Source organism: Choloepus didactylus, chromosome 4 (genome assembly GCF_015220235.1).
Source record: "Choloepus didactylus isolate mChoDid1 chromosome 4, mChoDid1.pri, whole genome shotgun sequence".
Taxonomy (NCBI): Eukaryota; Metazoa; Chordata; class Mammalia; order Pilosa; family Megalonychidae; genus Choloepus; species Choloepus didactylus.
In genome coordinates, this window is record NC_051310.1 from 20,159,153 (window position 1) to 20,186,958 (window position 27,806).

The following is a 27,806-nucleotide window of genomic DNA, read 5'->3' on the forward strand; positions in this document are numbered from 1 at the left end:
GTCCAAATCATGCAGTTTTTTTTTTTTTTTTTTTAAAAAAAAGATCAAACCAAAACACTGGAAACAACGCTAGTCAGGAGAGTAAAGACTGGAGCTAAGGCATTCTAAAGTCCTTTTACTGTTTGAGGATGGAGTCAGGACATTAACTTTTAGAACATTAAATTAAATGTGCATGGTAACAGTTCAAAGGGAACAACTAAAAGAAGAGAAATGGAATGTTTAAATTGCAAACCAGTCAAAAAAGGCAGAATGGGGCAATTGACAATAACAATATAGATTAATGAATCTAAAAAGAGGGGAAAAAAGGAAACAGAAAATCAAGCACATACAAATCAGAAAAGATGGCAGACACCAGTCTGGCCTATCAGTAATTCTAATAAATGCAAATGGTCTAAACTCTAATAAAAGGCAAATCCTTAAAATGGATTTTTTTTAAAAAACCCACAAAACTCTAGCTTTATGATATTTAAGAGAGATATACACTTAAAGCTCAAGGACAGAGGAGACTGAAAATAAAGGCATGGAGAAAAGACATATGAGACAAATATTAACAAAATTTATTTTGTTAATCCCAGACAAAATCGACTTTGGGATAAATGCATCATACGTCATAGACGGCCATAAAAATAAAAGGTTTAATTCACTGCCAGAAGATATTACAATTCAAAATATGTATGTACCTAGTATAACAGGCACAAAATAGATAAACAGAAGTACAGAGCAATTAAGATAAATCCCTCATCATGGTGGGCAATTCCAACTCTCTGTCAATTATTGATAACAGAACAAACTCTCAGCAAAGTCAAGATGTATAACACCATTGTGCAGCTTTTTCTATTGAATATATGCAAAATTCTCAATACAATTCAAGTCCACCTTCTTCTAAATGCATATGGAACATGTTAAAAATTGATTACACACTAAGCAAGTCTTAACAATTTTCAAAGACTATGTATTATACAGATCACACTATCTGACCACAATGCAAAGTCAGGAGTATAAAATAAAAGATTAAAAAACAAAAACTCCATATACTGTCAATTAAATACACTTCCAAATAACTCATGGGTCAAAGATGAAATGGAAACTAAAAATACTTAGAATGATTACAAAAGCAAACCAAAACTCTTGATGTACAGCAAAAATAGTACATCAAGAAAAATTTATAGTCTAAATGGTTACATTTGAAAAGAAGACAAGCCAAGATGTTAGAAAAATAAAGAAGATACATTAAAAATAAGAGTAGAAATTAGTGAAATAGGAAGAAAAGAAACCAAAAGGGAACCAATAAAGTTAAAATGCTGTTGTTAGGTCTTGGACTGACAAAATAAACAAACTTCTGATGACAAACTACCAAAGACAAAAAGAGAAAAAGCACAAATATTGTGAGGGGGATAGGCTAGTAAAAAATAGAGGCTGGAGAAATGAGAGAATACTATCCACAACTAATGTCAATACATCTGCATACTGAGATATTAAAAACTTGACACAGATGAAGCTGTGAAAAAGGAAGCAAGTACATTGACAGATAATGGTTGTTTTGCACTTGTGAACAAATAAGTCAAGTAGGAGTCCTCATAAGATAGTTGATAAGCATTTCAATTTTTTAACCTTTATATTTTTAAACAAAATACTAATATAATATATAACACACAAAACAAATTTAGAGCTTAATGAATTCTTATAAGACAAACACTCTTTTAACCATCACTCATGTCAAGAAATAGAACTTTGTTCAGATAGCCCGGAAGCCTCTCCACGTGCCCCAACCCAATCACTGTCTTCTCCAAAAGCAACCACTATATGACTTTTACAGAATTGACTTGCATTTCTTTAAGTTTTCTTCACATAAGTCTACACCTCTAAACACTATAGCTTACTCTTATCACTTTTATTTCAATTTGTCTTTTATTATCTTTTAATCCAGAAGTCTCAGGCTGTTTGACCTACAGCGACCAACAGTCTGAATTTTGCTTATTGCACACACATGGTGGAGTTCAACAAGTTCCTCTGCCCCCTGTATTTTCCACAAGCTGAATGCTGGATCCAGAAGCTTGACAGCTCAGGTTCAAATACTTTGGCACAAAATGGCCATTTTGTTTTAGCAGCCATTAATGCCCAATTCCTATTTATTAAAGCACTGGGAGTTGCTAACAAAAATAAATCTCTTACCATTTTGTTCCCACTTACTGGCTGGAATAGTTTTAAAACAAGATGCTTCCCCTCATCTATTATCTCAGGGGCAGGCAACTTTTTCTATTTCAGGCTTTGCAGGCTATACAGTCTCTGTTGCAACTATTCAACTCTGTTGTTATAGCACAAAAGCAGCCACAGACAACATACAAACAAATGGGTGTGGCTGGGTTCCAATAAAACTTTATTTACAAAACCAGGCCAGTCACTGTACTGTTTGGTTACCAAGGTGTATCATTCTTACAGGAAAGAGGACAAATGTTCAATTATTTAAGTTACCCAGTTTTCAAAACAAAGATTTAATTTCTATTATCTTCCAAATAATAGGTGATTAATTAGGGTTTATATTTTTAAAATATCATTATGAACTCATGGATTTGAACCTGTTTGACAAGTTCCAATCACTACAACTTTTATGTTTACTGATGCTCAAATTGTCTCATCATTGGCAGGGGAAACTTCTTAAAAGTTGGCTCCTGAATCCTTTTGACATGACCCTAGGATTTACTGATAGTTTCTTTGGTATCTGGAATGTCAAGAATTCTAGACTCATCTTAATATTTCCTGCCCCAGGCCTAGAGTCAGACATTTCTCAGGAACCCTAGCACTTTTAAATGGGAAGTATTCGAAGACCACTATCTGGGCACTAGGGCCATTTATTGCTACAGGATTGGTCATTGTTTCTATGCCTGTCTTTCCAACAGGCAGAATTAGAGGAAAATATATTTCATTAATTTAGATAAAATATAAAATACAATGTGAGTTCAAGAAGATTTCCAATTCATAGTCAGGAAAACAGGGTTTTTACTTGCCTGAAGCTTATACTCCAGTAGATTCCTTAAGTAGGGTTCATGGGAACAATATTCCCCAAATACTTGCATGTAACAGTTATTGCCCTTTTTAGACTGTCACTTTTGCAGGACTTAAAATCCTTGTCTCACATTTTCTTTCCTGGATTATCATAAAAATGATAATCCATTTTCTTCTTGCATAAAACAGTTCTGTTAAAAAGTCTGATGACAATCTACTTCACTTGTAAGTCATATGTTATTTCTGTCTAGATTACCAAATGGCTTTATTCTTCCTTTCCAGTCTACTATTTTAGAATAGATCTTAATGTCTATCGTTCAGGGTGGACATGCTCAGGTATACAGTAAAAACTTCCAATAAGTAGTTTAAAATCTTTATTTCAGAAAAGTTTTCTCAAAAGACAATGTTCTGTTCTCTTGTTTAGTTTTCCTTCAGGGATCTTATTATCTGTACTCTGGATCTTCATTGCCTCTATTCAATACTTGTCACTTTCTCTAGAATCCTTTTTATCTTTCTTTTGAATTTAAAAAATTTTCTTCCTTTTTACCTCCAATTTCTCTGAAGGCATTTATACTACTGAGGCACACTAATTCTTGACTTCTTTCCAGTTTAGTCTTCATTTCTAAATAAATTTCTATTTCTAATTCTCAAGTTGTCGCCTCATTTCTGAGTTTTTCTAATGCCAATTTATGTTGTTTTTTCATGTTCTTGGATCATCTTCTTAATATCTTCTGGCTCATTTTTAAATAATACGTTATAGTTTTGACTTGTTTTTTAACATAACTTTCCAGGGCACTTTCCCTGTAATGATATTCTGTTCCTTATTCCCTTTTACCTTTAATTAACTTTGTGTGGGCTTTGACTGTGGTATTTTTCTGTTGTTCATTTTAGAAAAAGACTTGGTCAGGTAACTTTTCTAACTTCACAAAGGAATCCCTTCTGTTGATTTTGTAATGTTACAAACATGGAATCTTGCTTTTTGAGATTTGCAAGCTTCATGACCCTCCCTCTCACTTATCTGATACTCTCTTTCCTAATCTCTATTGTCTCCTTCTGACTCCATTTGATTCTACTCCGTGTAGTTTCTCCTCATGTGGAGTCCTGGCTTGAAGGGAGCGCTTGCTCATTAAGTTTGAAAGTTCATTAAGGTAGAGACTGCTACAGCTCCTTACTTCAGGCCCCTTACCATCAACTGCTACTGTGTTAGGGAATATCTCTCCCAATTTCCAGTTACTCATCTCAAACTGGCCCATGAACAGTTTTCAGCTAGTTCCTATTGGCTATTTTGGGGTTTTCTTGTTTTCAGGACCATCATTTTATCAGAATAGTATATAATTCTGTGACTTCAAACTGCAGAGTGCAGTCAAAAATTTAAAAATATGTATATAAAGAATGAAGAGACAAATACAGGATGGAATATTAGAGCTTCATGAAACAAGTAAATTTTGAGATGAGTGTGGAAGAAAATAAAGGACACAGCTGAGGAAGAATGAAAAATGTATTCCAGGGTTAGGAAAACACCTAAGGACATAAAGTAAGAAATAACATGATGAGCATACAGGGTGTATGGGGGGAAGCAGTCCAATTTAGATCCTAGTAGAGGAAGAGAAACAGAAACTGTAATCTTTCCCAATGGGAACAGAAAGAACAGGGTGGAGTAGTGGAGAAGGACTGGTCATAGACGATGGAGCAGCCTAAAGTCCAGGCTGATGGCATTAGTCGTGGGTGATAAGCGTGAGGGGGAGAAATATAAATGCATCAGAGGAGGCAAGTCATGCTTTGGAAGTCAGACAGGAGAGTGCTTGTGCAGGAGTGGAAGATGAGAGAAAGAGGAAGCACAACAGTCACCCTGAGGTTATTTCAGACACAAGGGGATAAGTAAGGCAACTGGGACAGTAAAGCAGTTCTGGAAAGTCAATACTCAATGCTAAGAGAGGGAAGATTTAAAGATAACTAAGATTTTAACCTCCAGAGAACAGGGGTAGGATTAATGAAGGGAGGGAAAAGGAGAACCTAGATAATCTATTTAAGTAAGAACTTTCTAAGTATCAGCAAAATTCTGATAATTAGTTGGACTGGGAGACTGGGATCATGGAAGTTCACTGTACTATTCTTTCCACTTCTGAGAATATTAACTTCTACAATAGAAGTTTTTTAAAAAAATTTCTGAAAAGTATAGATGTGGCCCCCTTCATCATAGTTCCCTCTAAGTCTATTTTGGGGCCTAATGATCACTCAGTATAACTTTTCATTTCATAAAAAGCCATTGGAAAATATTTAACTCGTCATGGAAAATGTGTAATAAAGAGTAAAATACCATTTAAGTTATTACCTTGACTTTTTTCTATATTATCTCCTTTTGTTTCCTCTTCTATAATGGGGGGACTTATTCTGGGGGTCCTGCTTTGCCCCTGGATCACTTCTGCCAGCAATTCTTCTTGAGAAGTTCGAGTTCTCGGAGCAACTGGAAGTGTCTGTTTCTGTGGAACTTTAAGGAGAAAACAAGGAAATGTAAATATAGTAACACTGAAGCTCAACGGTGAATCTATCATATTAAACATAAATGCGCCCCTTGGGTTTAGAGCCTATGAGGAGCTAAAAAACAGTTCATAAATAACACCTTTTTTCTTAAAATATTCCTGAAAAACAGATACCTGATCTACTACTTATATGCAAACAAAGTCTATACATTTTAAGCCACATGCCACAAACACATATGTACTTATTTTTAATCAAATGAAGTATAGGTTCTGCTTCAAGATCTTACAAATTTTAAACTGCAACTTAACTTAGCCGAATAAAGTATTTCGATGCTACTTCTTAACAAACCTGGGAATCTCTAAAGTCATGGTGACTAAACTTCTCATGATTCGAAACAATTAATATTGCTGATAGACCAGAAGAGAATGCAACTTGGGTTAAAATCTTAAGGTCAAGTGTTGGTCTTTGCCTGATAATGTTCATTCTTTATGCCAAAACCTGTTTAATTTTCTGTTCCAGATTAAATTAGGGATGAGAAGAAACAAAGGGAACAGATGACTATTGAGAATGAAAATTGGTGGTCAGCAGTTTACCACACTTTATGTAGAGGTCACAAAGAGAATGGGCAAATGGAACAATGCTGAAAGAACAATCATCAAATCCACAGCAGAAATACAATGAAGTTTTTTTAAAGCAGGTAGTTATCATCAGCTTGGTAACAGTAAGGTTCTATGCACTGGCTATAGCAGGTGGGGCACACTACAGAACTTAATGACAACACCTTTTGGGACCCATCATTTAGTCTGCATTTCAGAATGAGCTTTCTGTAATATCAGCTTACAGCTGATCCTTCTACTTTAAAAAAAAAAAAATGCAATACCTTTATGTTCTTTCATTAAATGATTTAATACTTCTACTAGGATTGGGGAAAAAACATCACAAATCAATTCAATTTTCTGCCTTACTAACAAGTTCCACTAAAAGGAAAAAAACCAACCTGGTCACCAAAAAAACTAATCTTAACAAAATTTCTCTAATTTCAGCCATTTAATATTATCCAATTTTGCTCTCTTTTATACACCATGAATTCATATCTGTTGAGTTTAATGCCACTGATGTGAAAGTTCTATCTTTGTCAAAACTTCCTTTGAAAAATTTATTTCTTACATATTTCACACACATTCGCAAGAGGGAACAGATGGAGTAAAAGCCATTACACAGTGCTCAAAGAACTAAATTCCACTAACAGGAAAGTTTTTCAAACTGGTCAAATGTCCCTTTAAAAAAATTTTCTAAACCTCCTCTTGGTCTTGACAACAGGCAGGGGCCCTTATTTATCACAACTTAGGGAGCAATCATTTTCAGCTTACTGAAGAGTTGTAGAAATCTCTCTCAAACTTACTTACCCAATGTAAACATCATACATTTAACTGATTTTTTTGCTATATAGTTCTACAATCATTATCAAAGATCAAGGCTATTGGATTATAGTTCAACAACTTCAGGTATTTCCTTCTGGCTATTCTAAAACACTAGACATTAAAAAAAATATTTATATAATGAGCCAGTATTCACAATCATTTATTAAATCCAAATTTCTCAGTTATACTTCCTCCCTCTCATTTATCTTTCTCAATCTTCAGGGAAATCTGAGCAATGACCATTTTAACTTCTTCGTGCTGGAAAGGGGTATTGGCCTTATGGAACAGAGGCATGAAACTGGCTGATGTTCTCAGAGAGACTGGTACCTCTGGGTTTCAGGGCTTATCTGGCATAGGATCAATCTGGAGGCCTGTATCAGTTTGGATATTTTATGTCCCCCAGAAAAAGCCATGTTCTTTAATGCAGTCTCACAGGAGCAGATGTATTAGTGTTGATTAAGTTGGAATCCTTTGACTGTTTCCATGGAGATGTGACTCAATCAACTGTGGGTGAAACGTTTGATGAAATTACTTCCATGGAGATGTGGACCACGCCCATTCAGGGTGGGTCTTGATTTAATCACTGGAGTCCTGTAAAAGAGCTCACAAAGGGACCTCAGAGCAGCTGACAGTGACATTATGGAGAAAAGCTGAGAGAGACATTTTGGAGACGGCCACTGAAAGCAAACTTCTGCTAACGCTTCAGAGATGCTAGCCCAGAGTTTGCTCCAGAAAAGCTAAGAGAGGACAAAACGCCCCAAGAGCAACATTTTGAAGAATGCACAGGAGCTGAGAGAGGAGCCAGAACACAACCTGAGATCAGCAGAGGCCAGCCACGGACGCCATTGGCCTTCCTTCAGTGAAGGTATACTTGTGTTGATGCCTTAATTCGGCCATTTTTATGGCCTTCAGACTGTAAATTTGTAACCAAATAAAGACCCTTTATAAAAGCCTGTCCATTTTTGGTATTTTGCATAGTGGCAGTATTAGCAAACAGGAACAAGGCCTTAAGTTTCTGGGGAAAAAAAAAAAAAACTTTCTAAGAAAAACTTTTATAGGGACTTAGACAGAGTCCAGTGTACTCCCTACAGTTTTCAGGAATATTGTTGATTGGGGTTTGATATACTGTGGTAGTTTGTAATATCTGGCTAAAGCTTGCATAAGAGAAACCTCCAGAATGACCTCTTGACTCTATTTGAAATCTCTAAGCCACTAAAACTTAATTTTGTTCCATTTCTTTTCTCCCTTTTGGTCCAGAAAGCATTTTCAATCCCATGAATATCATATACTTAAATTACCTGTAGAATAGTTTGTTGTTTTTGTTACAGATTCTTGAGCTTCAGAGATGGCCTTCAAAATTAGATTCTTGTTAGCTTGTTTTGAAGGTGGAAGTGAAGGTCTAAAAGAGTTTAAAAAGGTATTTTTATTAAATTTTACGTTTGAGTTCTCTTCCTCCTAACCAGCTGTTATGCCTTCATTATAAACTTCTCTCAGGTTGAATAGACTAACTGTAGTTTTTAGGAAATGTTAACTAGCTGGGAATCTCCTAACTTTTCAAAATAATGTATCTGGATCAACAGGTCTTTTCCCCCATCATATTACAGTTTTTAATATTCTCTGCAACCCTCTCTCATTTTAAGCAATTTCTCTCTCATTAATATAAGTGCTTCTCAAAATCCAATGAAAAAGTTTTAAATACTATTACATTATCACCACTTTTTTATGATTATCCTTTCCAAGAAACCTAGAAGACTGAATCAGACAGTTCAAGATTAATTTAAAGACATGTTCTGGTACCTCCTTTCAGGTTTTGCTGGCACTGACACACTGCTTGAGACACTTGCTGTCCGGGAACCATAATCATCATCTTCTTCCTCTTCTTCTCCATCATGATTGAATTTTTTTACTTTAATAACTGAACTTACCACAGGCAACTTTCTCTTCCGAAAGTTTTCTTCCTGCAATCAGACAAATTTATGAATATTTACCGACTCTCAGAAAATAATGAAGGTCTACCCCAGAATGCTTTTTCTTTTTAAAAAAAGGAAGTCATGTTAACAATTCAGGTATTTCCTGGTTTCTTATAAAAATGTAAACATTATCCCTAACAGTAAACACTTCAGCTAAATCAAAAATAGAAATTAGACCTTAGTATTCATTTTATGAACAGCTACATAAAGCACCACTGAGAAGTTAATAAAGTGGAGTTACTTGATTGCTCACCAGTAACTGCCTTGAAAAATCTAAAATTGGCCTAAAAGTCCCAGAATTACAACTTAAAGTATGAAATATAATTATGATGAAATATAATTACATTTCAGAAATCTTAAAAGCATAAACAATGTAATTTCTGTATAGACCTTTCCTGCAGAGGTTACAGCTGTCTCAAATGGTGGCATCGCAGAAAAGCATGTTAAGACATAAAAGATCTTCAGAAGCCACCCAGCCATGGAAAGGAAAATCTGACTGGCGTCTGCTGAGTAGCACAGACATCAGTTTAAAATAAACTCGCAATATGTGTTTAGTTGCTTCACTTTTTTGTACCAAGAACTGCCAATTTGCAGCCAAACAAGCCATTTGAGTTGAGTCTCATTATTCATGGCAGTCGTTCTAATAGTTGCTGTGAACACTGAATTAGCAAGTACTGAACCACAGCTTCTATGGGAAATACGGGATTAGGTTCCTGTAAGCCTGTCACAGCATTTTTGTCAACTGAATCAATACATAACTTTGTTCTGTGTGTTTCTGTTCAAAGACACCTTATCAATGTATATTGTTGACTCACTAACACTGAACCTACGGCCAACAGCACTATAACTCATGCCTGAACTAAGCTCACATAACATACATATTTTCTTGTTAAGACACATCACAGCCTTCCTGCACTTAGGAACACTAGGCAGCACTTCATGACTATGTTTGGGGCCATTTTTACCAGCAAAATCATCAACAAAATGCAAAAAATGTGAAAAACATGGCACTAAATATACCGCAAAAAGGACACTTGTTTACAGCATGAGAGCTGAAACAAGGCCAAGTATTGCCTTGTTTGACCTCAGCTGGGAACCTGCATATTGGGCGATGCAAATTTTTCACTGCTCCGTGTACATCTGTAAATGACTGCAAAGCACCACAAGTATTGATTTGGGGACTACAAAGAAATTTTAGCAAGTAGGTGGATTCATAAACAGAGCATCTGGAAATAATGAGCATCAACTGTATACACAAACCTCAATATCCATTTTTTCCGAGCTGTTTCTGAAGAAGGGACTGTAAGTCTCCTCTAAGCTATCAGGCACTTCTGGTTCACACAAGCGTCCTGTTTCATATACCCGGCTATTCTGTACATCAAGCTGTTTGGAAGCGTGCATACTGTTTTGCTGCTGCTGGAACTGCAACCTATTTAAATGAGCACCACTATCTGCATTTCGACTAGCAGGTGGCCTGTAAATTTCAATAGAAGGGCGAGAAGAACCATATGTAACTGTCACTGTAGGCTTTTTCTGAGATAAGGGATTCTCCTGCACAAAATTGAGGTCTTCATCAATGAGATCATCCGGTTCTGGCTTAATATCAATCACATCTTCCGAAGGTGCTGGCTCCCTCAGAGGTTTCACGGTTGACATTAGTCGGGTTGCAGCTCCATCATCGTAAGTCTGTCTATTTAAAAAAAAAAAAGTACTTGTTACAAACAATTTAGAGGATTAATTTCAAATCATCAAAGAATGTTTACTTTAAAAATGTCAAGGAAAAAGTTTTGAATATTCTCTTTTAATACTCGATTAAAAACGGCTTTACTGAAATTGTTCTTTTTTTTAAGCTATTATTTACTATATTTGAGATAAAAGAATCATACTTGTCTTATCCATCATTTTTATTCAAAAAATTGCTCATGGTGGGGTGGGGAAGGAATGGGGAGTTAAGGTATAATGGGTACAGGATTTCCGGTTGGGGTGACAGGAATGTTCTGGTAATCAACAGTGGTGAGGGTAAAACAAATTGTGACTGTGATACCACTGAATGGTATGCTTGGGAGTGGCTGAGATGGGAAAGTTATGTTGCATACATTTTTCCACAATTAAAAAAAAAAAAAAAGAACTAAAGAGAGAGAAATTAAATGCAATACATGATCCTAGATTGAATGCAATGATGGAGAAGGAAAAGCCCAAAAGGACATTAGTGGGACATATGGGAAAAAAAAAAGGATATAAACTGCAAGCTTTATATCAATGTTAAAGTTCTTGAATTTGATAACCACACTTAAGGTGGTTACATAAGTGAATATTTTTGTTAAGAAATATACACAGAAGTATTAAGTGTTCAAGGAGCATGATGTATACCACCTACTTGCAAATGTTTAGAAAATACATAAATGTGGCAAAACTTTAAAATTGGTGGATCTGGGTATCTGGGAGGGGGTATGTTAGAGTTCTCTGTATTGGTTTTGCATGATTTTACAACTGTCCTCTCAGTTTGAAATTATTTCCAAATAAAGTTTAAGAAGAAAAATTTTCTCAAGACCACCCCCCAATGTTTATCAAAATCGTTGAAAACAGTAAGTTCAAGATATAAAAACTAAACATCATATACTCATCTACCCACAGCAGGCCTACACAGGACTCTTACCTAACATTAGTGGTTTTCTGCTCCTGTGAACTTGTGGAAAGTCTGGAATCCCTTTTTTCAGGTCTAGTGCTTGTAACTGCAAGAGGCGGCACTGCAGCTTCATGCCGTCTCTCATCTCCCCGACCGAAACTGCTTTTGTTTGAAGGCACATTAGTATCAAAGATGTTGGTATCAGAAGACTTTAGACTAGAGGGTTCTGGAGAAAAAAAGCACATGGTTCTTTCACTCTCTTTTTATTACTTTAAACCTTTCTCTCCTCCTTCGCACCAATGTAAAAGCAATACGTGTTTACTGTAGAAAATTTGAAAAACATAAAGCATAGAAGTAAAAGTCACCGACTGTCCCAAAGGTGAGTTTTTTTAAAGTACATACATACACATTTTTTTGAAAACTAAGATACAGCTCTTATGTGTGTATGTTTTATATTTTGTCCTTCTACAACTTTATTTCTTAATGGTTAAATATTATTCCGTACATAGTAAAATAATATGTCCAATTTATTACTGGACTTTAAAGTAATTTCCAATTATAAAATACTGAAACATCCTTAAGATTAAAGCTTTGATCACATCTATAATTATTTCCTTAAGATAAACTGCATTGTAGATGCCCCTTAAATTATGTTTGAATTATATTAAATGCGTTGCTCTTAAATTCACAAAAGTACGTGCTTCCTAAAAAAGTTCAAATGAACTCCTGGTTTCAACTTTGTATTTTTCCCCAAGCAGTACGGTGAGTTTAGAAACAAACAAAAAGGATATTTTCACAAATCTTACCAGTTGTAACAGAGCGAAGTTTATCTAATACACCATGAAGCCTATAAGAAAAAGCAAAAAATTAAAGCCCCTCCTTACTCAAGCAATGTTTTAGTTCAACTGCCACTCTACTGACGACATAATAAAATCAATATTTGGATAAATATTGGTAAATGGTAATTAATGGGGTTAATGGATAAATAGTGTTAACTTTCAAGTTTCACATTTTTAGAAATAGTCTTTAAATGAAACTTGCAGAAGCCAATCAAAAAATCAGATCTTTTTTTGTTCACTATTCTCAACAACTATCCTCTGCAAAAGCAAGGGCAGACGACATCGGTTATGACCAAACAGTCCTCCTGGCCTACAAAGAATGTCACTTTGTTTCATAAGGACTGAAGAGTCAATGCAGCTTAAATTAAAACAAGATAAAGTATCAAGAACATGTTATATAGCTTAGTACTACAATGTTTAAGCACAGTTTAAATTTACTTTACCTATGGTTTCTTAGACAACCTACTTCTGAGAGGTGAAAAAAGTTATTAATAATCTCAACATACACTTCTACCACTTCTCTAACACTATTATTTTCAAAACTAATGCTACAAGCATTGCTTATACCACAATCTATTATAGTTAATTATGTAGAAAGCAAACTGCCTTACAGTCTTTCCAAGGGGCTGTGTTTCCTGAAAATACCAGAAAGATCTCATTATAACACTGTTTTGCTCAGAAACTAATCACATGTCACTGTCCCCCAAGGACACAATTATTGCAGGACTCTAAGGAATCAGGATAGCCTGTCTACGGTTGGTGTTAATGAACACTTAACTTAGGAAAAAAAGTGCCAAAATAAAGACACCATTATTTGCTTAAGTACATGACAAAGAACTGAAATTATGGTAAAATAAGAAAGTTATATTAATTTCATTTTAAATTCAGATTCAGTTAGTACCCTGTTTATATAAGAAATCTGTCTAAAGCATTTCCTCAAGTTACCTGGGAAAGGATCTACTACGTCAACTGCCCATATTAAATCAGTGGTATTCAAATTAAACCCAAAATTAAACAAATGTTTAACTAAAAAATGTATATGAAACAAAATAAATACCTATTCTGCTGCAGACTTAAATAAAAAGAGAGAGAAAATGATGGTGATTTCCCCAGTCAAAAAGCACCATTGTTTTTTTTTTTCTTTTTCTTTCTGTAAAGTATGGGGACAAACTGTAACAAGTAGATTAGATCACCCATGCTGAAGGAGTGCATATACCCAAACATTTGAGGACCACTGCACTTTAACAATGTTCTTCAAGATGTAATACAAACCCAGAGACAGTACAGAATTTCAAGAAGGTATCAAGAGAGCTGTCAAGTATACAGTTGCCTACTGGAGCAAAAACACCTTGAAGACAAATGCTGGTTTAAAAGCACAAAATTAACCAGCTTCATCTACTTCCTTAGTACCTCAGATATCTTCTCCCAGATAAATTAAGCAGGCCATTTTACTCACTCAACTTTCACTCCAGCATCAACTTGTGCTGTAACTGGTTGATCTCAGTCTAAGGGCTCTCATATGAGTCCTCCCGCATATAAGTCTCACATTACTCCCCTCCATCCCTCCCTGCCTGTGCCTCAAACCTAGTTAAGTACCAGAATCTGGCTTTCATAAACTGAATCGTTTGGTTTTCAATCAGTAATTCCCAACTAAAGGTATATGTGGTTTGAAAAAGGACATTCAAAAGTATAATATTAATTTATATTTGCAAACAAAGTTGCCTATTCTAAAATTCCAAACTTTAAGGATGAATGGAATTTTTGCCAAATGAAGGCATGAATTAAACAAAGAAAAAAAAAAGAAAGAAAGAAAAAGAAAATTAGAAAGAAAAATCTTGCTCCCTAAGTGAACTTGGAGAAAGCAATATAGGAAACCAATCCAGTCCAAACAATATATATACTGGTTTTGGTGGGCAGAAAGGAATTATAAGATGCAGAAGTTCATCATATAATAACGATAATAATAATAATAATAATAATAATGGCTATAGGACTCATTATGTGACAGGTGGAGTTATAAGCACTTTACATGTATCAGCTCACTTAATCCTCACAACTCCACGAAGGAAGTGATTACTACCCCCATTTTACAGATGGAGAAACTGAGGCATTCTGGTTCCAGAGGCTGTGCCTCATCTCTCACAACCTGCCCCCCCAGACTGAACCTAATTTGCCTGTCAAAAAACAGAAAGAATGCCTACTCTGGCTTGTGCTAAACTTTGGTCTAAGGTGTAGATATTCAAGAACATACCATACGGTGAATCGAATTGTGTTGTTCCCTAGAAACAGGGACAGGTCCTCTGTCATTTGGTCCTGACTTTTCTTGTTGGCCACCATCACCATAATGTAATCAGGAAGTTCTTCGTCTATTTAGAAGAAAAAGTATATCATAACTTTATGTTTTCCTCACTATTTTCTTGCATTAAAAAGCTGACTACTTGAAAATACAGATGTAACTCTAAGATGAATCAATATTTCAGCTCTACTAGAATTATGTTGGAAAAGAAAGCATAAATTTAATTTTTTCTTTTTTATTCCATAAGTATTTCAATTACTGGAAGGATGGGAAATGGGAATAACTAATCAATATTTATAACTAGACATTCTGAATAACAGTATCAAACTTGAAAGTACATTCCTTTCCATTAAAGGAATCTTTTAAATAAATGCTCATAAATTTCAGAGAAGCTTCCAGAAAGTATCTAGACAGTCCCCAAAAAGAAAGTTTTGTTTAGCTTTGTGTTTCTTTGCAATGTTTCAAAATGATACTCATTCCTCAAGATAATATCTTTATCTTTGGTAAAAACAAATTTCAATTACTCAGAATAACAAACCTGCAGAAACCTCAAATAAGCAAAACCACCCCAAAACTCTACATCATTTAAAGGACTCAATTTTCAAGATTAAAATAATTTTCACAGAACTCATTGTTTTACTCTCCACACCCTCCTACACAGTGATTATGAAGAGGGAGGTCCAGGACCAAAAAAAAAACAAAAAACAAAAACACCACAGTAAGAAGGTAAAGAAGCAAATTCATCTTTAACCCCCAAGCCCCCAAGAAAAAACTCCTTTAGATTTAATACTTTACATACTGGTAATATTTCTAAGTAGACAGAAAAGGTTCATTTCAGAAGTACTGTCAGACATTTCAAGGAGAAATATAAAAAATCCAGTACTAGAAGAAAGCACAAATATATTGAGAAAGCCCAATCTATGAAAGAAAAATAAGAATATTTGATGAAAGCATGCAATATGATGTGAGAAAATACAGGCAAGGTCAAGTATCCAGTTACTGATTATTCTCTTTGTAGATCATCACAAAGCTCTCGCTGCTTTCTGGCAACTTTGGTACAGAAGTCTAGCAGCTTATTTACACAAAGATTTCTTGAGTACCTACTATGTGCTGCCACTGGTAGTTCAGAAAAGGTCAACAGACAAAAAATACTATTTTATTTCAACTAGAGTCTAATGGTGACCTCTGTTTACCCATGTAATCAACATTTATGAAATATTAGGCTCTGTGCTAGGCCATGTGGACCCCATAAATAATGTAATCTCCATACGTAGAGCTAATTTTTCTCCTTAATAAAGTCAGTAATGAAAACAGACTTTTTTTGTCACTATATTTTAGTTTGTACTTTCTGAAGTTTTATATAACATCAGTAGCTGCCTGGAGACAGGATAGGGCCAGAGGAGGAACTGAATGGCTATATTCATTATCCTGATTGTGGTAATGGTTTCATGGGTGTACATTTATCAAAACATACAAAACTGTATACTTTAAGTATGTGCAGTTTAATGTATGTCACTTTTATCTCAATAACGTTGTTAGAAATTAGTACGTTGCTCTCTCAACTGCCATACAATGGGAAAATAAGAACCTTACCAAAGACATAAATGTGGTCATGATACATTCCTACAGAATTCTGATGATTTCACAAGTTCATGTGAAATCAGCATACTGAAAAAAAACAGTAAAAATTCTAAGGTTCTGGAAACTGAAAATTCTAATAGGTGAATAAAAGACGGTTCTGAATGAATTATAACTGCCATCTTGCCGAAGTGCTCCATTTTAAACAAACACACAACCAAGATCTTATCACTTCCAAAAAAGGGGGTTATTCACCTTTGTATCCTACCCAATACCTTAAAAATAGATACTCAAATATTTATTGAAGGATTTTTTTTTCATAACCTTGAAGGACTCTTTGTAAGCATAAAAGATCAGGAAGTCATCCTTTCCTGAAAGGGCAATTCTATATATACACACAATTAGGCAGCTAATTATGAACACAAATATCACATACTATTTTATTTCAACTACAGTCTAATGGTGACCTCTGTTTACCCACAGAATAAATATTTATGAAATATCAGGCTCTCTGCTAGGCCATGGGGACACCATAAATATGCAGTCTCTGTCCTCAAGTAGCAGAGACAAGTAAGTAGAGAAGCTGTGCTAATAATGTCTTAACTGCCAAGACAGAATTCAATGGAGCCTTCAGGAGTGATCCTATTTTTTAGCTCACCAACATAAGAGAGACATCAAGGTCCTAGAAGATCTGAGTCCTCTATATATCAATTATATCTTTGCTCTTTGACCCACTACTGACCAGCTCTATTTAATCCTCCAAGACTTTATTTGTAAAAGGAGTAATACTACCTGCCATCACCATCCTACCATCATTTTCAGAAACCAATAGAATTACGAGAAAATTATTTGAAAACTATAATTTATACAGTACTTTTACAATTCCAATTCCATATTGAACCACGTTAAGTTTTTGACAGGGTCAAAAGTTTTGGGGGTTGAGATTTTTGATAAATGACAAGAATCCTTAATAAGACTGAATTTAGACTCAACATGTTTTCTTTCACATGCTAGAATACAGAAAATTTTTACTGCGGGATTTCTGTGGATTTCTTATTTTAAACAAATGCAAGTTCCAGGCACATAGCTGCCATCCATTAAGTGCTGAATGAATAAAAGAATAAGTAAATCCTGGTTTGGTTTCACCTTTAACCTCTTTGAGCCTCAATTTTCTCATCTGTTAAAGTCTTACAACAATCCTACCTACAGATAATTTATGAAAATGTGTCCAACATGTGGTAGGTACTCCATACACTAGCAATTCTCAAACTTCCTGGTCTCAGGCCCCATTTATACTCAAATTATTGAGGACCCAAATTGCTTTTGTTTATGCAGGTCATATCTATCGATATTTACTGTATAGAAATTAAAGCTTAGAAATTTCAAAAAGTGATCAATTCATCTAAAAATGATAATGCATACCAAAAACCCATTTATACTAATATAAACATTATAACAAATTTAGCACGAAAACTGGAAAAGACAACAACTGGGATTCTTAATTCTGCTTCTGTATTTAATCTGTTATGTTATGACTGAAGAATGTGAAAATCTGGTTCAAACAGATAAGTAGTTGGAAAACACAGGAGTATTTTAACAGTTGTTTCAGTGTGGATAGTCTTCTGTGATGCTAAACAAAAACTGAACAAGTTGTGCTTTCTTAAAGGTTAGCCGCAATGTGGAATCTAAAACCCCATCAATGACCTTATTGTACTCTGTTACAGGAAAAACCACTGATTCATCTGTACTCTTAATGACTCTTTTACCCATGTACAATTTTGTAACATTATTTCCTTTTGGAAAATACTTGTTCAGTGAGCTATCCAAACAGTCCGAATGTTGATATATTTCATTATACAATATAAAGGAATCACACTCCTTACTATCGCCATTGATTTCATCAGAAAGTCTTTATAAGGATGCTGCTGGAGGCAGATACAAATATTCCAAAATTCTAATTTTCCTACTTAAGTTCAGCTTTTCTTATTAGCAACAAAGCCTATCAGTTCTCTTCCTTTGCTCACTTTCAAGAAAATGTCAGCCAAATACCCAAGTGTGCATGACCAGTTTGCTGGTTCTTCTTAGAAGTTAACAACGATATTCCAGTGAAAACGTGGCTCAGTTCTCAACTTACTCACATAAATGCTTTCCTTAGCAAACCATCATATTCTAACATACAGCAGTATACAGCAGAAGTGCTTTATGTGTGCTTCCTATTTCCTAACACAGAATTTAAAAAGATGTATGGTCAAGCACCAAGGTTTTAAAAAACATATTTTACTGCTTCATCAATGACATTCTCAAGTGAAAGTGGCTTGGGTTTTTTTTTAACTAAAAGTGGGGGGTGGTGAAAAATATTATGATTTCTAGTAGAATTTGGTGTGACTATCTTGATTCAAGCTAAGATAGGGGCAGTTTTAGCCGCCACTGCTGGTGCACAATCCAAAAGTCAACACAGTGAAAAGGGTATATGCCATCTTAGTATTAATATGAAATACTAGGGCTTCAGATACCTTTGGATCTCCCACACTTTGTGAACTGCTGTCCTTAGTGGTAGCTATTCATCTTAGAGGAGGTACCAGCTGTGGAGTAAAATAGACCCAAGTCTCAATGCACTAACACCCTACTCAAGCTCAGTTTTCTCACCTGTACAACCGGGGATTGTACAGTGTGTTCAGTGGGGACTATGGTGAGCTAACGCATATACAACAATTAAGCAAAATACCTTGCCCAGTGCAAACACTCAAATTATAAATCACAAAAGAATAAGGAGAGAGGGCCCTCTTCTTTTATCTTTATTTCTAGGTAAAAGAGAAAGGATTAGGAAGAAAGTAAGAAATCTGAAAGTAAAGTTTACTGAACCATTACATGCAAATCCAAAAAAAAAAAAAAATAGTTCTGGAAAGGAGGGTGAAGAAGAAAGGAACAAGAATAAAACAGACAGAATAAAACCGAACAAACACTAAGGCACATTAAAGAAAATACGAAAGCATTAAGGAAGGAACCGAAACAATCTCAAACCACCATATTAGAACGGGTTTGCAAAAAACAAGGTTGCAAAGAAAGCTTTCAATGAAAAGACCGTAAGGAAAAGAACCAGGGAGTGGAGTATCAGATTTGAAGACGGTGGAAGGGTCGTCCAGTGTTCAAAGTACGATGGAGAAAACGCATTCACTAAAATTGAATTCGCTGCAAACACTAAATTCTATTAAGCTAACAAAAAAACAACCAAACTTACCAACATAAGCTCCTAATTCTTGCAATTTCCCCTTAATGGCACTCTATGGGGGAAAAAACACAAAATATGCATCTGAGAAAAGTGGCTCTGGGAAAACAAGGCAACTTTGCTGGTGCGAGCACCGCTGGCCCCTCCCTCGGCAGCCTGGGTGGGGGCGGGGAGGCGCCTGGCACCCCCCCCCCCCGGACCCGCCCCCGCGGCGCCCACCTCGGAGAGCGAACCCCGAGCTGCTCAGCGCGCGCCTGTGCGTGACTCCCGCCCGCCTCGCACGCGTCCTTCCGTTTCCCGGCGGCTACTTCTTCAGCTGTAGACCCGCTCGCCCGCCGCGCTGTCCGACGCCGCGTCTGCGCCCAAGCCTCAGCGACCCAACCGAGGGGACGCCACTCGCCGGCCCCTCGGCCCGGTCAGGAGCGCCAGGCCGCGGCGACCAGGCCGGGCCCACCGTCCCCGTTACTCTTGACAACAGCGCGCCCGCCCGCCGCGGCCCACCTTGGGCCCGCTTCCCGCCCCAGCCCGGCGCCGGCCGACGCGGGCCTCACCCGGATCTTGCGGCTGATTTCGGTGCCGATCTCCATGGCTCGGCGGCTGGCGGCGGGCTCGGCACTACGCGGCGCTTGGTTTACCTGGAGCCCCGCGCGGACTCCCACCCCCGCGGCCCGGCCACCACCTTCGCCGCTCCTTCTTCGGTTCCGCGCACTGCGTGTCCCCGCCCCCGCTGGCCCGGCGCGCGTGAGCGAGGCAGCCTGCGCCTGCGCAACCTCGGCCTGTGGTAGTTGCGCTTGGGCGCCCTCTGCTGGCAGCAGGAAGGCACAGGCGTGTGGGTGGCCAGGGCTTCTCCGCCTCTTGGGGTTCCAGTGGAGCGGCTCACTCTTCTCTTTCCTAGCCCCCACTTGTTCATTTTACTCTTCTTTGGAAAATTAGGATGAATTAAATGTGCAAAGGGAAGATTCTAGGCTTTGACGTTAAAACTAAGTTGGAATCCAGCATCCACTATTAGTGCAGTATTGGTTGAGATATTTAAACCCTGGAGGCTCATCTTAACTAATTACCTCTGCAAAGACCCTGTTTCCAAATGAAATCCAGTTGACTACAGTAAGTTGCGCATTCTCCAACTTCAGCACATCAAAACTCAACCTTCGTCCTCATCTTCCCCTGGTCAAATTGGTTTCTACGCCTGGCCTTCCTGTTTCTATAAATAGCAGCTTAATTCTTCCGGTCCATGATCACAAAACTTTGGAATTGGACCTAGAGTTAGGTCTCCTCTCTACCCCGAGTCCACTAATTCCTGAGAGTGGCCTGCATTAGTTACTCACTGCTGCATTACAAATACCACAATTTTTTTTGCTTAAAAACACATTTATTATATCTTTGTTTCCACGTGAGGAATCTGAGCACAGCTTAATCTGAGTCCTGTACAGGATCTCTCAAGGTGCAGCAGGGTGTCAGCAGGCTGCATTCTCATCTGGAGGCCTGACGAAGGAAGAATCTTCTTCCAAGCTTCTCCAAGTTGGCAGAATTCATTTCCTTATGGCTCTATGTGTGATGGACCTGGCTTTTTGCTGGCTGTCATCTAGAGACCACCTTTGGTCCTAGAGATTGCCCACAGTTCCATGCAATGTGGGCTTCTCCAATATAGCTGATCATTTAATGATCTGGGAAAGGATGTTTCTCAGCACAGGAAGCACACCCCACCCCCTCTTTAAGGGCCTTCACCTGATTAATTCAGACCCACCCAGGGCCTGATTCAAAATCTACTGGCTTAGGATGTTACTAACATCTGCAAAAACCTTTCACCTTTACCACATTCTGCTGGCTAGAATCAAGTCACTCAAGGAAGAGGGTTATAAAGGGTGTAAATAGCAGAGGCAGGAATCATGGGGCCATCTAGTATCTGTCTGCCACACGGTCCCTTCATAATCTCACATAATTCTTCCTTCTGAATTCCTGCAGCAACCAGGTGGGAACTGGTAGTATGATGCTTAATATACTTTGTGTAATGTTAACTTCATCTGTGTGTTATGTGCACAGGTTTCCTCCCTAACGAAACTAGAATCTCCTTAGTTCTTTGTATTTATTCAAAGTGTCTTTCAGGATGCTAGACACCTAGTAAGTACTAACTAAATATTTGTAGAATAAATGAAATTAAAGACATAATTACAGAAGTATTCCTCATGGATAAATCCAGTGGCCATGCACTCATTCTAGATTGATAAGAGACAGCAGAGCAGAGTGTGTGAGAGCAGGGACAAGGGGGCCATACTGGGTTTGATTCATTGCTCTGTCACTCATTATTATGCCTTACATAAGTAGCTTAACCTTTCTGTGCCTCAGTTTCCTCATTAGTGATGTAGGTATGATAGTACTTCTTCTTTATAGGGTTATTATGAGGATTAAATATGTTAATATTTATGAAGCATTTCTAACTGATGGGTTCATCACAGGACAATGTTTGATTAAAGATTAAATGATAACACTGAACCAGAAGCTTTGCCATGAGGCAGGGCACAAAGATGAGCAAGACCAAGTCCTTGCTGTCAAGTCACTCACAGTCCAACAGCAAAAAAAACAGGCAAAGTAATTCTATTTCTTTACCCACCACTTTAGAATTAGAATGAAAATATATCTTTGCCATTAATAGATAACAAAGTTCTCAGTCAAAATCTAGAGACTATCAAAAGAATATTTTATAGAGAATGAAAGAATGTGGCCAACACAAGAAGTGGCCAACACTGTTCGAGGGGCTTCCCTGCAAGAGGCAGCTTCACAAACCACAATGTACCCCCAGGAAGGTGGTCACGATGATGCCCTGAGAGAAACCATTAGGAGGACTGGGATATTTGGCTTGAAAAAGACTAAGCTAAACCATGACAATTGTTATTCAGCATGGAAGGGCTCTCCAGTCCAGGAGAAATGACATATGTTGCTGTAGGGAGTGGTATGAGGACCAGGTTTCAGTGAACCACACTGAAGACAGCTCTGGGCTGTCTTCCAAAGGAAAGAAGATAATTGGAATGAGCATTGGCTTTAAAGTCTGAGAGGTCTGATTACCAGCCCCAGAGCCCACATTCCCAGTTGCTCCATGCTGCTTCAGGCCTTTGTGAGGAGGGGTGAGGGAGGTAGAGGGGGAGGGGATGTAAGGCAGCGAATGTTCTTTTCCTTGAAAGCTTAGTGAACTTTCACTTGTCCTTGAGGACTCAGCCAGAAGCTGATGGCAGTGGTTAGCCAGGGAAGCTAATCCCTCTCTCCTACATCAGCATTCTGCTTAGAATATACTTCTAGGCCTACCAGAATCATAGATTCTTCTGTTGTTCACACAGTGAGCCTTTGACGACATTGGCATACATTTTCACTTTTCCGCTCACATCATCTGGCTTCCAGTAAATGATGAGTGAATGGACACATTTTTTCAATAGTCACATGGCAAGTCTACTCTTGAATCAAAAGCCTTCTAAGTGTTGGGCAGTACAGTCCCAGCAGTCACTTTTGCTAATGAGGCTGACATACTTCCCCATTTTCTTGTCCAACTGAACAGATAGTCTGCCAACACCATTTCTCTGATGTCCAGGGGATTCTGTCCTCTAAATTCTCTTTCAGAACTGAGGAGGAGACCCATGCAGTGTTGAGTGCTCTTGGCAGTGTGTGGTGAGGATTCATTCAGAGGCCAAAGGTGTTCCCAGTTTCCTAGTTTGGGCTCCGTTAACCCCCCTCTTCCCCCAGGGACCATTAACTCTGAGTGCTGAGACATTCATACAACTTAGATTCTTGCAGAGAATGGTAATTTATATAGTGGGTAGGTCTAGGTAGTGGCTCAGATTCCTAGTTAAGTATTCAGCAAGCTATCAAAAGCAGATTAACTTCTTATCTCCTAAGGAAATATCTGTTAATGCACCACCAAAGACAATTTTCTTCCCTATTATTGAGCATCTTTTTAAAGTCAGGGCTTTCTTTTTTTTACTTTAAATTTATTTGTTTATTTTAATAGACAATAATCATGTGAGAACCCAGGGCCAGGGCCAGTACCTTGCTTCATTACTGAAATGCAGGCAGCCACCTACATGACCAGTCAACAGGCCTTTCCCCACCCAGGGAGGGGAAAGCATTAAAACTTCCCTCCCCTAATCACTGTTAGTAACCGCATGTAGGGAGACCTTGTTGTAACCAAATCTCTCAAAATTTATAAGCCCTCCCTTCCACCCCTTGGCACACCTCTCCCTCTCCCCCTCCCCCTCCCCTCCCCCCTCCCTCTCCCTCTCCCTGCAGAATGGCAGAACGCTGACTTCACTCTCCCAACCTACCACCTTTGGGAAAAATCTTCTCCTGTTTTGTAAATCCCTAATTAAACTCATGGGGAAATCCGTGCCAGGCATGTTCTTTGGTCTTGGGTTAATCTGGGTTGGAACAACTCATATGATGTATAATATGCCCCTTTTGGGGTAACAAGAGGAGATTAAAGATACATATATGCAAATGCTTATATATATACAGAATATCTATCTCTTGAAGGATGCATAGGAATATAGCAACACCGGTTACCCCCAGGAGAATGAATGTGTCAAGCAGGCTCCACGAGAAGGAAACTTTTCACTTACGCCCTTTTGTATCTTTTGGGGTTGATCCACATAACTTCCTTACATCCAAAACATAGGCCAATAATAATTTCATGCCTAATACTTTGTTGGGATTGTTCAAGTGGAGTTGCTGCCAGATGAACATGATGGAGGGAAAACAGCTTAAATACTTGGCCAGCAAAAGACATCTGTTGCCAGTAAGGGAGGAAGTTCAAGTTGGTAATTTTAACATGGCTTGGATTTTACATTCATTTTCTTTTTTAAAAATTCTTTTATTTTCTTCCTGATTCAATTAACAAGTTTTTATTTAGTGTCTGCTGTCAGTCTAGTACTGTCCTAGGAATTCTAAGATATATATAAAAGAAGACTTCATGGAACAATTCTTAAAATTCTTGCCAAGTGTGAACATCATTGTTCAATGGGTGGCTAGAAAGTAGTCTTGGAAGCAGAGAGCCTTGAGCTGAGCCTTGGAGAGAGGCTTAATAAGTGGAAGGGGGGCAGGAGATGCTTAATGGGGCAGAGAGTGCATGCTGGGAAGAAGAGAGAACTAAGGGTGGTCAGAGAGGCTGAGGCCAGTTTAGAAAGGCCCCAGGTGAGAGGTAAGCCTAATATTAAGGAAACCAGGTGCAAGGAGACCAGTGGGTAGCTTGTTGCAATAATCTGGATATAAAATGAGGGTTTGTATTAGAATGTACCAGAATTTATGGAAAGGAAAGAAAAAATTCATGAGACATTTCAAAGGAAGACATTATCAGGTCTTGATGACAGGCTGGAGATGAAAAGGGAGAAAGGTCAGAAACAATTTCAATATTTGTAGCTTGGGAGACCAGAAAAATGACTCATTTTCAGTTCTCTTTTCTTTCCTCACACACACTAATGTTCAATTGATGTATCAATGACAAAAATAATCTATTTTTCCCCATTAGAAACATGTTATTTTATTTGCCTCTAGCTACATGATGCAAGCTGAATCCTGCCCTGTGCTGTTCTCTGCTAGCACTCATGCCTCTAGTAATGCGCTCACCACTTGGCCTTTTGGGGTGTATGTTTACCAGCCACTAAGTCAGAAGTTCTTTGTGAGCAGGGACCATATCTTATGTGTGGTAAGTACTCTATGAGTGTTTGTTACTTGTTGAAGGAAATGGGATTTAAATGAAATGAAACATAAAAATCTTCAAGAATAACAGCATTAAACAAATTATTTGTCAAAGGGGCACTTCCCAAATATGAGTTTGTCACTTGGCGTGGCCAATAGAAGTCATACTGAACCAGGCTGGGAAGGGAAAAGGTTTATTTACGCTGGTGGGAGACAGAGGCAAAGCTTTCCCAAATCTGCCTCCCTGAAATGCTTCTTCAATTGGTTTTTTATTCAGATTGAGAGACAAAGAGAGAGAATCATTTGATTAACATGCAATAAGAGTGATAGAGGAAAGGTTTATCTGTACCTGGGAGGTTTGGGGCACTCTCCCAGTGATTCTTTAATTGGCTAAACCCATTAGAGACAAAGAGAATTAATTATCTTAGTTAACATGTGACAGGTTTGGAGAACTTCAGTGATTTAGTTATTTCCTGTTTTCTTCAGGAACTAGGTAACACCTGGGAAAGGTGCCTCCAGGTGTCTAGGGAGATAGGTGAAAAGGCTTTATTCATATCTGGGAGGTCTGGGGACCATAGATGAATGCTTATTTAAATCTGGGTGCAGACTTTTCATTTACATACTGCTTCAGACTTTACATTTACATAAGAGCTTCCATTATAGCCTGCTTCCAGCTTTGATGGTTAAATTTTTTTTTAATTTTAAATTGTTTTATTAAGATATATTCAAATATCAGTCATCCGTGGTGTACAATCAGCTGTTCACAGTACCATCATATGGTTGTGCATTCATCACCCCAGTCTATTTTCTGAACATTTTCCCTATACCAGAAAAAGTAAAAATAAGAATAAAAAATAAAAGTAAAAAAGAACACCCAAATCATTCCCCCCATCCCACCCTATTTTTCATTTAGTTTTTGTCCCCATTTTTCTACTCATCCATTCATACACTGGATAAAGGGAATGTGATTCACAAGGCTTTCACAATCACACTGTCAACCCTTGTAAGCTACAGAGTCATACAATCGTCTTCAAGAGTCAAGGCTACTGGGTTGCAGTTTGATAGTTTCAGGTATTTACTTCTAGCTATTCCAATACTTTAAAACCTCAAGAGGGTTATCTATATAGTACTTAAGAGTGCCCACCAGAGTGACGTCTCAACTCCATTTGGAATCTCTCAGCCACTGAAACTTTATTTTGTTTCATTTTGCATCCCGCTTTTGGTCAAGATGTTCTCAATCCGATGATGCCAGGTCGAGATTCATCCTCGGGAGTCATATCCTGCATTGCCAGGGAGATTTACACCTCTGGGAGTCAGATCCCATGTAGTGGGGTGGGCAGTGAGTTCATCTGCCGAGTTAGCTTAGCTAGAGAGAGAGGGCAAATCTGAGCAATAAAGAGTTACTCAGTGGGAGACTCTTAGGCACAGTTATAAGCAGGTTTAGACCCTCCTTGGCAGTAAGGAGCTTCATAAGGGCAAGCCCCAAGACAGAGGGCTCAGCACATCAAACCACCAATCCTCAATGTTTGTGAGAACATCAGCAACAGTCCAGGTGAGGAAGTCCAGCACTTCTGCATTTTCCCCCAGCCCCTCAGGGGATCTCTGCATATATATATATATATATATATATATATATATATATATATATATATTTTTTTTTTTTTTTTTTTTTTTTTCTTTGCCCAAATTACTTTGGGATGTGTCGCTATTTCACACTAATGTATACAATGAAGGTTACATTTTAAGGCTACTTTACAATTTCTTGTTTTCTTACAGTTTTAAGATTATATATAAAAAGTCACTGTTACACATTGAAATTAGAATTTGCTTGCATTACAAGCTTCTCTGCTTCAATCTCTCAAACATATGCCAAGTAAATATGGCTATATTGTAACTGTGTTAAGGTCACAGTTTTATTCTTCAGCTTAAATGTTTCAAATGGCCTGGAACTGAATGAAACATTCACATATATTTTACACGTTATTGGATAGTTTTTACTATTATCCCCGTTTTACAGGATAATAAACAGGTACAGAAAGATTAAGACAGTTGCAGAAGGTCACCATGGTGATAAGCATTGGCTCTGGGATTGGAACCCAGGTAATTTGACCCTGGAGTCTCCATCCCTATTACTCTACTCCATACTGCATATGCTTAAGGTGCGTAGAGTTTGTGCGTCTTAAATAGCACCTCCAAAAGACTATTCTGTGTGTGTGTGTGTGTTCTACAGGTTGAGGCATACCAACCTCTTTATATTTTTTTGGCTTTCCCAACCCAGTACTGCCTGGTTTCCAGTTTTATGGGATATATCCTCAAAAGTAAGCATGAAAGAAATATACTTTTATTGTCTCTAGAAATGTCCAAGAGTAAACGAATAACTCTTGCAATAAAAGCATTTTACAGAGCACCGAATAACAACACATGAATAAAAACCCCTTTACCTGGAACTGAAAAGAAAGGATATCCCTTTCCCCTCATTTTATTAAAAGCCTCGCTTTATTTGGAAACGCTTTAAATAAGTGGTCATATGATTAAAAAAAGAAGCGGCGCGCCCCCTCCCCGGCGGCCGGGCGCAGCTGTCCGCGCCTCGCCCGCGCCCAGCCGCCCACATTCCAATTCTCTGAGGTCACGGGCAGCGGCCGCCGCCCCGGATCCGTCCACCCGCCGGGCCCAGGGGGAGGGACGCCTGG

General features: G+C 37.9%; 1 protein-coding gene across 12 annotated transcripts in view; it reads right to left on the minus strand.

The window, feature by feature from the left end:
* The window catches only part of ZC3H14 (zinc finger CCCH-type containing 14), a 46,853-nt gene extending 26,695 nt beyond the window's left edge, over window positions 1-20,158 (minus strand). For 11 of the 12 annotated variants that reach the window (XM_037832127.1, XM_037832126.1, XM_037832123.1 and 8 more), the window contains exons 1-9: window positions 19,992-20,027; window positions 19,453-19,495; window positions 14,592-14,706; window positions 12,308-12,348; window positions 11,532-11,727; window positions 10,136-10,565; window positions 8,703-8,863; window positions 8,204-8,304; window positions 5,336-5,491 (exon numbers count right to left, since the gene is read on the minus strand). In XM_037832127.1, the coding sequence (XP_037688055.1) occupies window positions 5,336-5,491; window positions 8,204-8,304; window positions 8,703-8,863; window positions 10,136-10,565; window positions 11,532-11,727; window positions 12,308-12,348; window positions 14,592-14,706; window positions 19,453-19,495; window positions 19,992-20,027 (1,279 nt within the window). Of the gene's footprint in view, window positions 1-5,335; window positions 5,492-8,203; window positions 8,305-8,702; window positions 8,864-10,135; window positions 10,566-11,531; window positions 11,728-12,307; window positions 12,349-14,591; window positions 14,707-19,452; window positions 19,496-19,991 lie in introns of all 12 variants that reach the window. The other variant, XM_037832114.1, reaches the window with a different exon arrangement.
* Window positions 20,159-27,806: the final 7,648 nt, after the last annotated feature.